Source organism: Lemur catta, chromosome 10 (assembly GCF_020740605.2).
Source record: "Lemur catta isolate mLemCat1 chromosome 10, mLemCat1.pri, whole genome shotgun sequence".
Taxonomy (NCBI): domain Eukaryota; kingdom Metazoa; phylum Chordata; class Mammalia; order Primates; family Lemuridae; genus Lemur; species Lemur catta.
Genome location: NC_059137.1, coordinates 5,204,830 through 5,220,407, shown reverse-complemented (window position 1 = coordinate 5,220,407; position 15,578 = coordinate 5,204,830). Strand labels below are relative to the sequence as shown.

General features: G+C 39.5%; 1 protein-coding gene across 8 annotated transcripts in view; it reads left to right on the top strand.

Moving 5' to 3' along the window:
* Positions 1–15,578, top strand: part of NUP214 (nucleoporin 214) — a 90,342-nt gene that overhangs the window by 9,214 nt on the left and 65,550 nt on the right. For 6 of the 8 annotated variants that reach the window (XM_045563723.1, XM_045563722.1, XM_045563719.1 and 3 more), the window contains exons 9-14: positions 393–459; positions 2,587–2,713; positions 4,149–4,310; positions 7,559–8,033; positions 9,369–9,544; positions 14,785–14,882. In XM_045563723.1, the coding sequence (XP_045419679.1) occupies positions 393–459; positions 2,587–2,713; positions 4,149–4,310; positions 7,559–8,033; positions 9,369–9,544; positions 14,785–14,882 (1,105 nt within the window). The remainder of the gene's footprint in view (positions 1–392; positions 460–2,586; positions 2,714–4,148; positions 4,311–7,558; positions 8,034–9,368; positions 9,545–14,784; positions 14,883–15,578) is intronic. The other 2 variants (XM_045563721.1, XM_045563718.1) reach the window with 2 other exon arrangements.

Below are 15,578 nucleotides of genomic sequence, written 5' to 3'. Positions count from 1 at the left end.
GAAAATGTTGACATTTAAGGAATATATTAAGTTTCCTTCTGAGAGCAAAATTTCTCTTTGAAAGGTAGATTACTTGAAGTAAAACTTCCATTCCTTTAGCATGATTATTATGCTTTTGAGTGGTGTGTTTGTCGTGAACTGACTTGATTCTGTTATGTCTGTATGTTGTTAACACGTAGGTAGGCCATGGGCTGATTCGGCAAGGTTTTGTCACAGGAACTAAAAAGTTGAGCTTTATATCTAAAATCTTCATGCCTTTCTTCAACTGGGTAGAAAACCTTACCCTGTCCTTGGGATGTGGAGGAAATCCTCTCATATTTTACCACAGAGCCAAGTCAGGTTAGAACTGTTGCTGTGTTTGAATTTAATGGTCTCTGGTTTTATTCTTTAAGGGATTTAGTGCTGGCAGCATCTGCAGCTTCAACTGAAGTTAGTATCCTTGCTCGACAAAGTGATCAGGTAAATTTCTCTTTTTTGTCACTTTTATGTGATACTTTTCTAAGAAAGATTTTGGGGGAATTAACTATGTGGTTAAGATTTAGATGAGCTCACATCCCTTTTAATGAGTTTCTGGGTGAGAGCAAAGCTTAAATGACAAAGTGCCTTGGACCAAATGTCTTGACTGTTGCATTGGAGAAACATGGGTGTCAGATTTAGCAGTTCCTTCACTGTCATAAGAAGCCTTTCTGTTCTTCTAGGATCCATCCACGGTCTGTGGAAACATACTATGTAATCAGTCTCCAAATGGAGTATAACCTGGATGTGTAGGAGGCTTTTCTGCCATGTTCTGTTTTATCATCATTTTCTTCCTATCACGTGAACCTGCCCCTGCTTATACAATTAACTATAACTCATCCTCAATTATGGAAGAAAACATGCAGATCATTCCAAATTGTGATTCATCACAAATATTTTTTGTTTGACTTTGAAAAAATGCCATAAAAAGAAAAGCACTTATGCATATAAGTGCCTCCTTTCACATTGTCTTCCTTGCAGGGCTAAGGTGGGCCGAGGTAGTGGTGGTGCACCATCTACTTGTAGATTATGTGGGGTGACTATGACTATGACACAATGAAAGGGAAAACTTTTTAAAGTTCTGCCTTGAGTTTAAAAATGTTTGGTGTACTCTTGTAAATACGAAACATGTATTTCCCCATCCCATACACAGATACTTTGTGCGTCTTCAACCATTCAACATTTGTCCGTCACTCTGTGGGTGGCAAGGTGGCCCCACTGTGAGGGGCATGGATCTCTTAGTGTCTAGGCTGGGCCACTTTTGGATGAGAGATGAGAGTTTAGCAGTCTGATTGCTGCTCTAGAACTGTCTTTCTTAGATTGACTTCAGTAACAATTTCTTATTAGCATAAGTATATTATGTATTTACACAATAAAAATATACTTTTTGCTTTTTATTAAAATAATTTATGTGCATACTTGAAAAAATCAAATAGTAGAGAAGGGCTTATAAATGAAAAGAATCACCCCTGTCCAACCCTGTTCTGCTCCAGTCCTGCTTTCTAGAGGGAACCATTTTTAACTTGTAAACTTTTTCTTGTAATGGCTACCATCTTATCTCTAAAGAATCTGCTTTATCACTAGTGATTGATTGTTAGTTTTATTTTTATTCTTATTTTGAGACAAGGGCTTGCTCTGTTGCCTGGGCTAGAGTGTGGTGGTGTCATCATAGCTCACTGCAACCTCAAACTCCCACTCTCAAAGAGCTAGGATAATAGGTGTGAGCCACCCTACCTGGCCTATAGATTGTCTTTAAAAGTTGAAATCAGTTTTGTTTATGTTAATATAAATATATGTCTGTTATTTATTCCATAGCTAAGCCCTGTAGTATGATCACAGTCTATTTTCCTGAACAGCCTTTTGTTTTTCTCACTTTGTTACTCACTGAGCACTGTTTCCCTGTGGTTCATGCTGCCCAGTTCTGGTCAGCACTGAAAGCTAGACAAAATCTTAGTGATTTTTAAAAATCAGGAGTCATTTGTTGGAAGGAACAGAGCCCATCCAAGCAAACTTAAGCAAAAGAGGAGTTTACTAGAAAGACTTACCGGTTTCTCAGGGAATCCAGGGGCAGGAAGACTGACCAGTCTGAGGAATTGGTACCAAGAGTTTGGAGAACAAGGACTAAGTTTACTTTCTATCTCTGTAGACAAGTGAGCACAGGCCAGCTTTATAGGCTTCCCTGCGAGTAGAAATCAATTGGAGTTCCTGGTCCCAATCCCAAATGTCTGGGAGCAGGCATTGACTGGCTTAGTGCACCTGTTGGATTTGCCCCTCGTGGCTGGCAGTCTACCTAGTTGTAGTGGAATATGCTTCAGAAAGTGTTCATGATAGTGATTATTCACAAGGCGGGAGCTTGGTGTACTGGAACAGATAGATTGATTTGGAAAACTAATCTCTGGGTTGCTGGGGCTTTCAGACCATCTTTCCAGATTTCACAGCCTCTTCGTCAACACATAAATAAATCTAAACCAAGTGAGACATCTCTGTTCTTTTCTCCTATTTGAATAATGCTAGGAGGAACTGTGCAAAGCTCTAACCAACATTGGCATTTTCTTCTCTCTTTTCCCCCAGATTAATTGGGAATCTTGGCTACTGGAGGATTCTAGTCGAGCCGAACTGCCCGTGACAGACAAGAATGATGACTCCTTGCCCATGGGAGTTGCCATAGATTATACTAACCAAGTGGAAATTGCCATCAGTAAGTATATCTTGGGGCTTAGTGCAGAAATAGTCTTGTCTTTTTTGAGAGAGAATCTCGCTCTGTTGCCTGAGCTAGGGTGCAATGGCATCAGCCTAGCTCACAGCAACCTCAAATTCCTGGGCTCAAGCCATTGTCTTCCCTCAGCCTCCAAGTAGCTGGGACCGTAGACATCCACCACCACGCCCGACTAATTTTTTCTGTGTTAGTGGCCTGTCCAATTTCTTTCTATTTTTAATAGAGATGGGGTCTTGCTCTTGTTGAGGCTGGTCTTGAACTCCTGATCTCAAGCGATCCTCCCGCCTCGCCCTCTCTGAGTGCTAGGATTACAGGCGTGAGCTACCACGCCTAGTAGAAATAGTCTTTCTAGTAATGGTGCGTATTGAAAAGCCAGTTACGTATGTGACAGAGTACCCTGCTAGGTACTTTTAACTGCTGGCAGCACATTTCTACCTGAAGAGTGATACAAGGTGCATTGTGATAGCATTAAACTAACTTGAATGGATATTCATTGATGAACCCAAGGCCAGACACACTATGTGTACATGTGTGTGTACACATGTGCATGTCTGTATACTTTGAAATCTGGTTGAAATATAGAACATTGGGATTTCATAGCTTGGTTTCTGTGTCCAGTCCGGTTCCCCACTGACCTCCCAAAGGAGCAGCAGTACCCTAATCTCGTACTGTACTTGGTTTGAAGGAAAGGATTAGAAAATGGGAACTTCAAGCCCATGGCTTCCAAATTGGGCCTGGGTGTGTGCTCTGAATAGATCTACTCTGCGGGAGCTTGGCGATAGTGTAGTCAGTGAAACGTGAAAGTGACCAGAAGAAACATCTTTGCTCTCTGGTGCTTCAGTTTAGAGAGGTGTCCCTATCATCACCATTAAGTTTCTTGTTCTTTCCCTGGTTGGGCAGGAGTGTTTGGTCTGATTAGCTCATTTGCTCTGATTCTCTTGAAGTCTTAATTGACAAAATACATATTTAAGATTCAACTGTGAATAAGTATGAAGTAGTTTGACTTGTTCTATGTCCTACTGTGTGTTTTCCAAGGAGTCTAGTCTGTCATTTTCTACTAAACTGAGCACTTCCTAGAGACTTCCATCTTGGTCAGGGGAATGCTGAACTTATCTCCTGAACACTGAGAGACTCATAAAAGCTGAGGGACCTTTGGAAGAGTCAGAGCCTCTGTGGGCCTAGTGGAGCTCCCAGCCAGAGCTCAGCAAGAAGGCGGTGATCCAGTAGTAGCAGTGGCTCTCTTTAAGTAGCTGATGCATGGAAGACTGTTTAGATCTGAATCAGAGCAAACTGACCTGAGCTACTATTGGGATGAGTCCCTCGAGCACTCTTCTTGTGTAGCACAGTCTTTGCTTTCCGGGCCCAGGCCCTCAATTTGACTTGGTTCTTTTATCACTTTTGTTTTCTATTTTAACAGGTGATGAAAAGACTCTTCCTCCTGCTCCAATTCTCATGTTACTTTCAACAGATGGGGTGCTTTGTCCATTTTACATGATCAATCAAAATCCTGGGGTTAAGTCCCTCATCAAGACACCGGAGCGCCTTTCATTAGAAGGAGAGCGACAACCCAAGTCTTTAGGTACGTGCCTCTGCCTGCCTTATCGGTCAGGGAGTACCGTGGGCTTGCACAGGAAAATTTCCAAGGATGAAAATGGTATACGGGTGCAGAGTGGTTATCTTAACCAAGCCAGTCTATCTTAGGAGGGCATGGACATATCTTTTTTTGATCACATATGTACATACTTGTCTTCCTTCACCCCCAAGCTTCATTTTTCAGCTATTACTTTACTTTAGAGAAAAAGGAAGGTCAGCCAAGTGGATCCCATCAGGTTATTTACCAATAATATCCTATCATAAGATCTATTACATGTTCTGAATCCTAAAAACATTGTGTTTAATCATGGGGGATTGGTTAAAATAAATGATTGTATATTCATACAGTGAAATGCCATGTAACTATTAAAAATGTTATATTTATTGACAATGAGTTAGTGGAATATGGCATGAAAAAGCCCTATATGCTGTGTAATCCCCTTTTTACGAGACAAAACACATACATAGAAAAGTACTTCAAAGATGGATATTAAAATCTAAGTAGTGATTATTTCTGGGTAGTGGGAATATGAGGATTTAATTTTTTTGGTTTACATTTTTCTGTAGGTTTGTTTTTTCCTCCTTTTTGAAAATATTACTTAAGTAATACATGTTTATTGAAGAAAAACAAAATCACTTAAAGCTCATCAGTCATCAAGTAATAGCCACAGTCAACATTTTGGTATATATTCTTCATACAAATGAAATGTACATGTATAAATGTTAATCTCTATTTTTCAGCTTTTCACAGTAACATTGTATCATGTGAAAAGAAAATATAATACTTTAAAAAAGGGCATTGTTTCATATATTGGAATTTCACCAATATTTCTCTTTTTGAATTCTGTGAGTATATAACTAACTTTTTTTTTTTCTCGTATGCTCAGATCCGTATCTAAGAGAAAGTATGTTGATCAGTTGGTTTAGATAAGGTTGACAATACTTAGGGTATATTTTCTCATTGCTTCCCAATGCAGAGTGAGTTGTGCTTAATAAACACAGCTATTCAGATACCTGGGCCCTACCACTGGCAGTGAGTACCCCAAGCAATACCAGATGGCTTACATAGACTATACCAGTGGTGTATCAGGATATCCCATTATCCATAGCAAGTGTGCTCTTTGAGAACCCCCCCCCCCCGCCTTTAAGTGGTCATGGGTGCCATGAACTACCTATACCCAATTTTCTGGTCTGTCTGTAACAAGCAGTGGCATGTGAAGTTGGGAGCCTGTGGGATGAAGTTTGTTTCTGAGTTCAGTTCAGTGTGAGGGACTTAGCTACTAGCCCGTTAAACACTGGAGCACAACCACAGGTCAGTTAGCCTTTCCTAGAGAAACTCCCCTCTTCACCTACAGTTGGTCCAGGGGTAATAGTCACGTTCCAGCAAGTGGAAGAGAGCCTCTGAAGAGGGAGAGCGTCTGTCCTGTCAACCTGCCAAGTCTAGCTGAAGCCTGGGTCATGGATTCAGAAGAATGGGTCCAGAATCCTCGGAGCTGAAGTGTAGGAAGGGAACCATTAATAGGTCCACCCATTTCTACACTTCAGCTCCAAGGATTCGCACTGAATGAGCAGGAGTAGTAGTAGAGTGACCATTTTCAAATAATCAATTCTATTTTTGGTGGAAAAATGCCTGTGATTTCTTTAGGGTCCAGTATGTATTTGTTGGTCTACTAATATGAATGAAAGTGTTTATTAATAACATCTTTATGTTTGTATCTTTAAAGAAGTTAGCTATTATTGGTTCCATACGTATTGTGTAAAAGAAGTATTAACAGAATAGATTTGCTTACATTATTATACTTTCATTAAAGTGACAATTTACTGAGTCTTTGTTTTCAGAAAGTGGTATTTTCATATGTGAATCCCAGATATTTCATTGCTTTAGATATAGTATTTTCCATAAAGATAAACTGTCATTTCAGCTAACTTAGAAGAAGCAAGGCCTATTAATTTAAATAGGAAATGTATTGATGCAAAAATATTTCTTTCTTTTTTCATTATTTGATTTAAAGAGTAATATGTTCACCCTATAGAATGTTTGGAAAATAGAAAAAATAGAAAAAATTTTAACCCTAAATTTTGCAGTATTTTCTTCCAATGTTTATTCATAAGCACCTTTCTTCATGTTTGTAAACATGATTGGTATTTTGGTTATTATAAATTGTAAGGATTTTCCAGGTTCTTATGTAATCTTTGTGATTCATTTAAAAGAGTGATTTCTTAATATTCCATTGACTTTTTTTTAACCATTTGGATTGTATTCAATGTCTTTTTCATTTTTAGATTATTTTTGTAGGCTTTATTCTTAGAAGAGGAACTACGGGGTCTACTTTTTATGATTAGTAAGATATAATGCCAAAACACTTTCTAAAAAACCATGCTAAGTTAGTTACCTACCAGTGATAAAGAGTTTCAGATTAGTTTTACCTATCCAAACATAAGGCATTATACATATTTAAATTTTGATAATTTAGAGGACAGTCAAAAATGTTCCTCATTTAAGTTTGTATTTCTTTGATAACGGAGAGATTATGTTTTTTATGTGTGAATTAGGTTCCCAGCTTGTAATTATCAGTCTTAAAATTTTTTAATCTCAATTTGTATGAGCGTTTTTAAAACTAGAAAACATATTTGTCATTTGCTACAGATCTTTTTAGTTTATTTACCTTTTAGCTATTTTATCCTTTTTTATACAAATATTAATCTTCTTTTGTGATTTTTTTTTTGTCACTTGTAAATTTATTGAGTTGTTAGACTCTCAGAGACCTAATATACACCAACTCACTTTTTGCCTCCTTTGTTTTGAGGTTGTATATATGTGGTTTTCTATATGTGTATATCTTTAATCCACCTGGAATTGCCTATGGTGAACATTACGAGGTAGAGGTCTGGATTAAAAATTTTTCCTGGTTGTTAATGAAATGTTGCAGAATGACTTATTTTTCACTGTTTTGTGGGCCATAGTAATATTGAGAAGTGCATTTTTTCTGTATTATTTAGTTGAATGTCCATGAAGTCCTATTAGTCCAATGTCTTTCCCCATTTCCTTTTGCTGTACAAGATGTAAGTTTTTTTTGGTTTTTTTTTTTTTTTTTTTTTTCTTCTTGAACTAGGATCATTTCTGGCCTCATTCTACTACAAACTCCTTTTCACTTGTTTTCTATTATAGGGACCGTCACTATTAGTTACAGTATTAACTTTTTCATTTCTTTTTCTCCTTTTTTTCCATTATAGGAAGTACTCCCACTACCCCAACCTCCTCTCAAGCCCCACAGAAACTTGATTCTTCCGCAGCTGCAGTTTCTGCCTCGGTGCCACCTTCATCACCTGCTGCTCCTGTGGCCACCTTCTCTTTGCTTCCTGCTGGGGGAGCCCCTGCTGTGTTCTCCTTTGGTGCTTCATCCTTGAAATCATCTGCTTCCGCCACTGGGGAACCCTCTTCATATTCCAGTGGCTCTGACACTTCCAAAGCAGCCGTGGGCTCTGGTGCATCGACCTTCTCTTTTGCTCCTCTTTCTAAAGCCTCCCTAGCCCCCACCCCTGCAGTGTCACCTATGGCCCCATCTGCTGCCTCATTCTCCTTTGGATCATCGGGTTTTAAGCCTACCCTGGAAAGCACACCAGTGCCGAGTGTGTCTGCTCCAAACTTAACAATGAAGCCCTCCCTCCCACCCTCTGCCTCTGCAGTCAAAGTCAACCTTAGCGAAAAGTAAGTCACTGTAAAAGTTTGATTCTTCTGTTATATAGATAGAAATATTGCATGTTGTTTGCTGGAAGTGCAGTCACTGTGAGTGGAGTTACTAAATAGGATTTTTTACCGAAAGTAATACTTGCAAATGGTGAAAATTCAACCAATGTAGGAAGCTTGGATTTCATCAGTGGACAGAGTCAAAAAGGGTCTCATAACTAGTGTTGTGTTTTTTTGAGCTCTAGACATTTATATTTAAATACTTGTTTTGCTTTTCCACATTATAAATGTAGGAGATATTCCTTATTGTTAAAAAGGAAACAATCCAGAATATACATCCTGGAAGGGAAATGAATCCCTTGTGGTCCTCCGTCCTGTGTCTACCCTTGACTGTCTCTCTGAACTGTTATCTATAAACCACCAAAGTGATTTGTGAAATTGTAAATATAGTAGGTGACTCTGTTGCTTGACCAATCCCTGGTGGCTTCTCCCTGCTTTTCAACTGCAATCTAAATCTTTAGCATGGTATCCAGTTTCTTCTAGATCTAGGTCCTGCAGCTCACTCACAGCTCAGTTGTTTACTTCTTTATCTACTTGTTTTGTTCTCTGCCGGCTAGAATGTAAGCCTCTTGAGGGAAGCCATCCCTTCCTTGTATCTTGTAACCCCTCCCAAATTGAGCGTAAACACTGCCAGCTTTTCCCCTGCTTACCTGTTGCTGTGGTGGTCCTGCTGGTGTCACTGTTACTGTTAATATTGGATGGGCGCACAGCCACCTCATTCTAATGGTTGCATAGTGCACTGTTTTGTTGACTGCACCACAGTTCATCTGACCAGTCATCTAATACTGTGTGTTTAGATTGTTAACAGGCTTTTGCTCTTTAGGTGGAACTAACTTTACATTCCCTTTAGACCATAAACATCCTAAAAATAATGTCCTGCCTTCCTCTTCCTTTTTCACTCCCCAGAGAAAGTGATTATCCTCCAAAATGAGTTCTCAATAATTTCCTTGGTACTAAACTCTCCTTTGCATGATTGAGTTCCATCACCGCCCCCCCCGTCCTTTTTTTTTCTCAGCTGAATAGAGAAGAAAATAAGTATTTTATATCATGATAAACTTAGTTTCATCTTCACATTAAGTACTTATTGATATTTTAGTTGAATAATCCATTCCTAAATAAGCAGACGATAGTATAAATGTTTCCTTGCAGCTTTCATCTTTTATAAGAAATAGCTGAACTTTGTTTCCTGAAGGCAAAAAAATATGGATAGTAAGTTATCCTTTGATGACATTTTCATGCCAACGTGAAAGAATCTTCTAGCAGGCTCTTCTGAGGCGTTTGGGCTGCCATTTTCAGGTTTACTGCTGTGGCTACCTCTGCTCCTGTTAATAGCTCCCAGAGCACACCCTCGATGCTGCCATTTTCTTCCGCCTCCAAGCCAGCTGCTTCAGGACCTCTGAGCCACCCCACGCCTGTCTCAGCATCATCCAGTTCCACGTCACTGAAGTCCTCAGTCTCTCCCTCACCATCAGGTATGATTTTAAACAAACAACTTTAGACCTCAGTGCTGGCTTCTCAGATTAACAGTTTTCAGTGTTAAGAATCCTAGCTAACAAAGATAATTTTTTTCTTCCTGTATTTCACACTAATGTGCTGTGGTTTTCATGCTCTGAATTGGGAGATTTGCGATGGCTTTGAGGCTGCCAGGCTTCTCTCTGACACTTCTCATGGAGCTAAGTGTACTTGAGGATTCAAAAAAAGTGTCTTGCTGTCGGGCATTTATCTTCACGTGGAGCCTGCCCTCCATGCAAGGCAGTTATGGAGCAGTTCTTTAAGATGCACAGAAGAGAACACGCCTGCAGTAATTTTTGTCCTTATTGCTCCTGGTGACAGTGTTTGTATTTTCACAGTCATCCTGTAAGCAAGCAGTTTATTAAATAAAGGTCATGACTAGAAATAATTATAGCCAAGTTCAATTGAAGTACATGATAAAATTCCATGGGCAAATGTAGCTAGCCTGTCTTTTTTTCCTTTTGAACTTAGAGATTGCAGAAGTTGTATACTGAATGCTATGCCCTTCACTGAGATTCGGCACTTGCTAACATTTTGCACCATTTATCTCTTTCTTTTTTATGTAAAGTTTTTTCTGAAACATTTGAGAATTAATTGCAGACATGAAACCCTTTATCCCTAAATACTTCAGTGTAAATATCCTAAAAACAAGGACAAATAATATGTTATCAGACTTGACAAATTTAACACATTGACTGCCACACTAGAAAAAAATTTTTTTCCGTGGCGCCACAGTGTTTTATTATGAAAATAGAATAAAAACTTCTAAAACAAAATGATCCTTTCTAATTTAATGAAAAATTTGTTATTTTTTATTGTTTTCTGTGTGTGAGTAATATGCAACTTGCAAAATAGTTCTCGCGGCTCCCAAGGTGAAGAGACGTGTGAGTTACATATGCCTCACAAGGCCCTGGGATCAAAACTTCTGTGAGTTAAATACAACTCACAAGGCAGTTAATATGTTAACAGCAATCTCATCTACAGTCCATATGTACGTTTCCACAGTTGTCCCAATAGTGTTCTTTATGGCTGTTTTTGTTCCCCACCAATCAGAGATAACACATTGCTTTTTTTTGTCTCATTTACCTCATTTAATCTCAACTAGTTCTTAGCCTTTTTTGCTTTCACTTCATTGACATTTGTGAAGAGGTCAGGCCTCAGTTTTGTGTGCCATCTCTCAATAGGGATTTGATTGTTGCCACATGGTGAGATTCAAGATAAATATTTTGCACATTAATACCACAGAGGTGATGTTCATCAAGGCACATGATTTCATTGACATGATGACATAGGTGATGTTATGTTTGCTCACATGGATAAGGTGGTATTTGCCAGGTCTGTCTTAATTTTTAAGTTGGTTACAGGCGTATGTTGTTTTATTGCATTTTGAAGATACTATGTTTTTACAAATTGAAGGTTTGTGGCAACTCTGTTGAGCAAGTCTTTTGACACCATTTTTCTAACACAGTGTGCTCACTACATCTGTGTCACATTTTGGCAATGTTTCAGATGTTTTCATCATTGTTATTTCTGCTATGGTGATCTGTTAACAGTGATCTTTGTAATGATTGTAATTGTATTGGAGCACAATGAACTACACCCAGATAATATAGCAAACTTAATCAATAAGTGTTGTGTGTGTTCCCAGTGCTCCACTGACCAGCCATTCCTCATCTCTCCCCTTTCCTTGGGCCTCCCTTTTCCCTGAGACACAAGAATATCGAAATTAGGCCAGTCAATAACTCTACAGTGGTCTCTAAGTGTTCAAGTGAAAAGAAGAATCAGATATGTCTCACTTTAAATTAAAAGCTAAAAATGATTAAGTTTAGTGGGGAAGGCATGTCAAAAGTTAAGATAGGCTGACAGCTAGGCCTCTTGCACCAAAAACTCAAGTTGGTGTGAATTCAAGGAAAATTTTTTTGAAGGAAATTAAAAATGCTACTCCAGTGAACACATGAATGATTAGAAGTGAAACAGCCTTATTGCTGATATGGAGAAAGTTGTAGTGATCTGTATAGATCACACCAGCCACAAAATTCCCTTAAGCCAAAGCCTAATCCAGAGCAAGGCCCTACTCTTCAATTCTGTGAAGGCTGAGAGAGGTGAACACGGTGCACAAGGAAAGTTTGAAGCTAGCAGAGACTGGTTCATGAGGTTTAGGGAAAGAAGCCATCTCTATAAAATAAAAGTGCACGGTGAAGCAACAAGTTATCCAGAAGATCTACTTAAGGTAATTAGTGAAGGTGGCTGTACTAATAGATTTTCAATGTAGACAAACCAGCCTTCTGTTGGAAGAAGATGCCATCTAGGACTTTCATAGCTAGAGAGGAGGAGTCAATGCCTGGCTTCAAAGCTTCAAAGGACCGGCTGACCCTTGTTAGGGGCTAATGCAGCTGGTGACTTAAAACTAAAGCCAGTGCTCATTTACCCTTCTAAAAACCCTAGGGCCCTTAAGAATTTTTCTGAATCTACTCTGCCTATGCTCTATAAATGAAACAACAAAGCCTAAATGACAGCATATCTGTTTACGGCATGATTTACTTAATATTTTAAGCCCACTATTGAGACTTACTGCTCAGAACAAAAGATTCCTTTCAACATATTACTGCTTATTGCCAATGTACGTGGTCACCAAGCAGTCTGATGGAAATATATAAAGAGATTAATGTTGTTTTTATGCCTGCTAACACAGTATCCATTCTGCAGCCTGTGGATCAAGAAGTAATTTTGATGTTCAAGTCCTATTATTTAAGAAATACATTTTGTAAGGCTATAGGAGCCATAGATAGTAATTCTTCTGATGGAACTGACCAAAGTAAATCGAAAACCTGGAAAGAATTTACCATTCCAGACAAGATTAACATTCGTGATTCCTGGGAGGATGTCAAAGTATACACATAAACAGGAGTCTGGAAGAAGTTGATTCCAGCCCTCATGGATGACTCTGAAGGGGTTAAAAATTTCAGTGGAGGAAGTAACTGCAGATGGGGTGGGAATTGCAAGAGAAATGGAATTAGAAGTGGAGCCTGAAGATGGGACTGAGTTGCTGCAATTTCATGATTAAACTTGAACAGATGAGGAATTGCTTCTTATGGAAGAGCAACGAAAATGGTTTCTTCAGATGAAATCTACTCCTGGTAAAGATGATGTGAACATTGTTAAAATGTCAGCAAAGGATTTAGAATATTACGTAAACTTAGTTTCTAAAGCAGCAGCAGGGTTTGAGAGGATTGACTCTAAAGAAGTTCTATTGTAGGTAAAATGCTGTCAAACAAAACAGCTTCTCGTGCTATAGTGAAATCATTTGAGAAAGGAAGAGTAGTCAATGCAGCAAACTTCATTGTCTTAAGAAGTTACCACAGCTACCCCAACCTTCAGCAACCACCGCCATCATCCATCAGCAGCATCAACATAGAGACAAGACCCTCCATCAGCAAAGGATTACAACTCACTGCAGGCTGAGATGATTGTTAGCATTTTTTAACAGTAAAGTATTTTTTAGTTAATGTACAATAAGTACATTGTTTTTTCGGACGTGATGCTATTGCATACTTAATAGACTACAGTATAGTGTAAGCATATCTTTTATGTACACTGGGAAACCAAAAATTTTGTGTGACTTTATTGCAATACTTACTTTATTGCAGTGGTCTGGAACCAAGCCACGGTATCTCTGAAGCATGCCTGTATTTTCATGAATGCCAGTGATGATACCTAGCCAGATATATTTGGGCAGCCGTTTGATTTTTGAGTGTCAGTAATAATTTTATTTTGGTAAATATTGAGTAGACAAGCTGTAAAATTCCTGAAATCTTTGCTCCTTACCTGTCGTTCATGAGAAAGGGTTGCCTTGGGAAGTTTGCCAAAGTCACCATATTCTGGGTCTTTTCATCAGACTCTGGTTCACATCTGTCTGTGACCCAAGAGGTTAAGAAACATTTCCCTGGTCTTTTATATCTCTTTGGGGAAAACTTGAACCATAATGCACATTTACTTTCTTTCCAGATCTCCCTACCCACCATTGCCATTGTTGAATTCTTAAAGTTTGAAGGCCCTAAATTATTGAATCTCAGTCCCAGTTGCACACTTACAGGGGGATCCACTCCCTAACATTTTAATCAGACTCCCTGGGAATAAGGCTTGGTATGACTTTGGTATGCTTGTTTTTAAAAAGCTCCCTAGGTGACTCTAATGTGCAACATTAGAGTCTTGGCTTAGAGGCTTCCAAGAGGGACTTGAAGACTCTGTGAATTCTCACAAGGTGATGCTGGGGATTTTTATTCTAGTCTAGTGGTTTTTAATCTTTGCTGCCCACTTTCCAGAAGTGCATCTGGAACTTCTGGGGAATGAGGATGGGCCAAATGGCCAGCCTCTGGGCGCTGCACACAAATACACATACCTATCTCTGTCAGAGACCCTCCAATTTTATTTCCTTTATAAAAGGGGTTTCACATCTATGAGCTATATATTTATTTATTTATTTAGAGACAGGGTCTCATTCTGTCACCCAGGCTGGAGTGCAGTGTCAATTCACAGGCGTAAAACATAACCTTGAACTCCTGGCCTCAAGCAGTCCTCCTCAGCCTCCCAAGTAGCTGGGACTACAGACAAGTGCCACCACGCCTGGCTCTGAAAATTTTTTTTTTTTTTTTTTTTTTTTTTTTTTTTTTTTGAGAGACACAGTCTCGCTCTGTTGCCTGGGCTAGAGTGCCGTGCGTGGCATCAGTCTAGCTCACAGCAACCTCAAAATCCTGGGCTCAAGCAATCCTTCTGCCTCAGCCTCCCAAGTGGCTGGGACTACAGGCATGTGCTACCATGCCCGGCTAATTTTTTCTACATATATGTTTAGTTGTCCAGCTAATTTTCTTTCTATTTTTAGTAGAGACGGGGTCTCGCTCTTGCTCAGGCTGTTCTCGAACTCCTGACCTCAAACAATCCACCCGCCTCAGCCTCCCAGAGTGCTAGGATTACAGGCGTGAGCCACTGCTCCCAGCCGGCTCTGAAATTTTAATATATGTTTTTTTATTATCTTGAAGTAGAGGCTGACACAACTGGTGGCCAATCACTCTTTAATAAAGATCATAAAAGTGGGGCCAGAGACAATACATAACTTAATTCCTTAGATTTGGGGAAAGGGCATTTGTGATGGGAGAAATAATGGGAATAAATACCGTCTGTTTTAACTGACTTCTTATTCAAGCAGGACGATCTGCTCAGGGCAGTCCAAGCCAAGTGCCCTCAATGGTACAGAAATCACCCAGGATAACCCCTGCAGTGGCAAAGTCAGGCTCTCCCCAGGTATGTTTAAGTTCAACCTAGAATGCTTGTGTTTGTTAATATGCATGCCCCAAGCGTGCATATTAAAATGGTTGTGGTTTTTTTAATTTTTTTGTTTTTTTGAGACAGAGTCTCACTTTGTTGCCCGGGCTAGAGTGAGTGCCGTGGTATCAGCCTAGCTCACAGCAACCTCAAACTCCTGGGCTTAAGCGATGCTACTGCCTCAGCCTCCCGAGTAGCTGGGACTACAGGCATGCGCCACCATGCCTGGCTAATTTTTTCTATATATATTTTTAGTTGTCCAGATAATTTATTTCTATTTTTAGTAGAGACGGGGTCTCGCTCAGGCTGGTCTCGAACTCCTGACCTCGAGCGATCCACCTACCTCGGCCTCCCAGAGGGCTAGGATTACAGGCGTGAGCCACCGCACCCGGCCTAAAATGGGTTTTGATATTTTAGAATTCAGACCTTGGAAACAGAAATTAGGACTGTGTCATAGGAAATACCAAAGTGTGAGGTTTGACTACTTGTATACTCATAAAAGCAATTTATTTAATTTTTATTGACATATGGTACACATAGAAAGGAATACATGTGATATATGTACAGATCGGTGAATTGTCACCAATTGAACCCACTTTAGTAACTAGCACCCAGATCCAGAAACAGAAATTTACCGGTACCACAGAGTTCCCCTCATGTGTCCCCTTCTGGTCA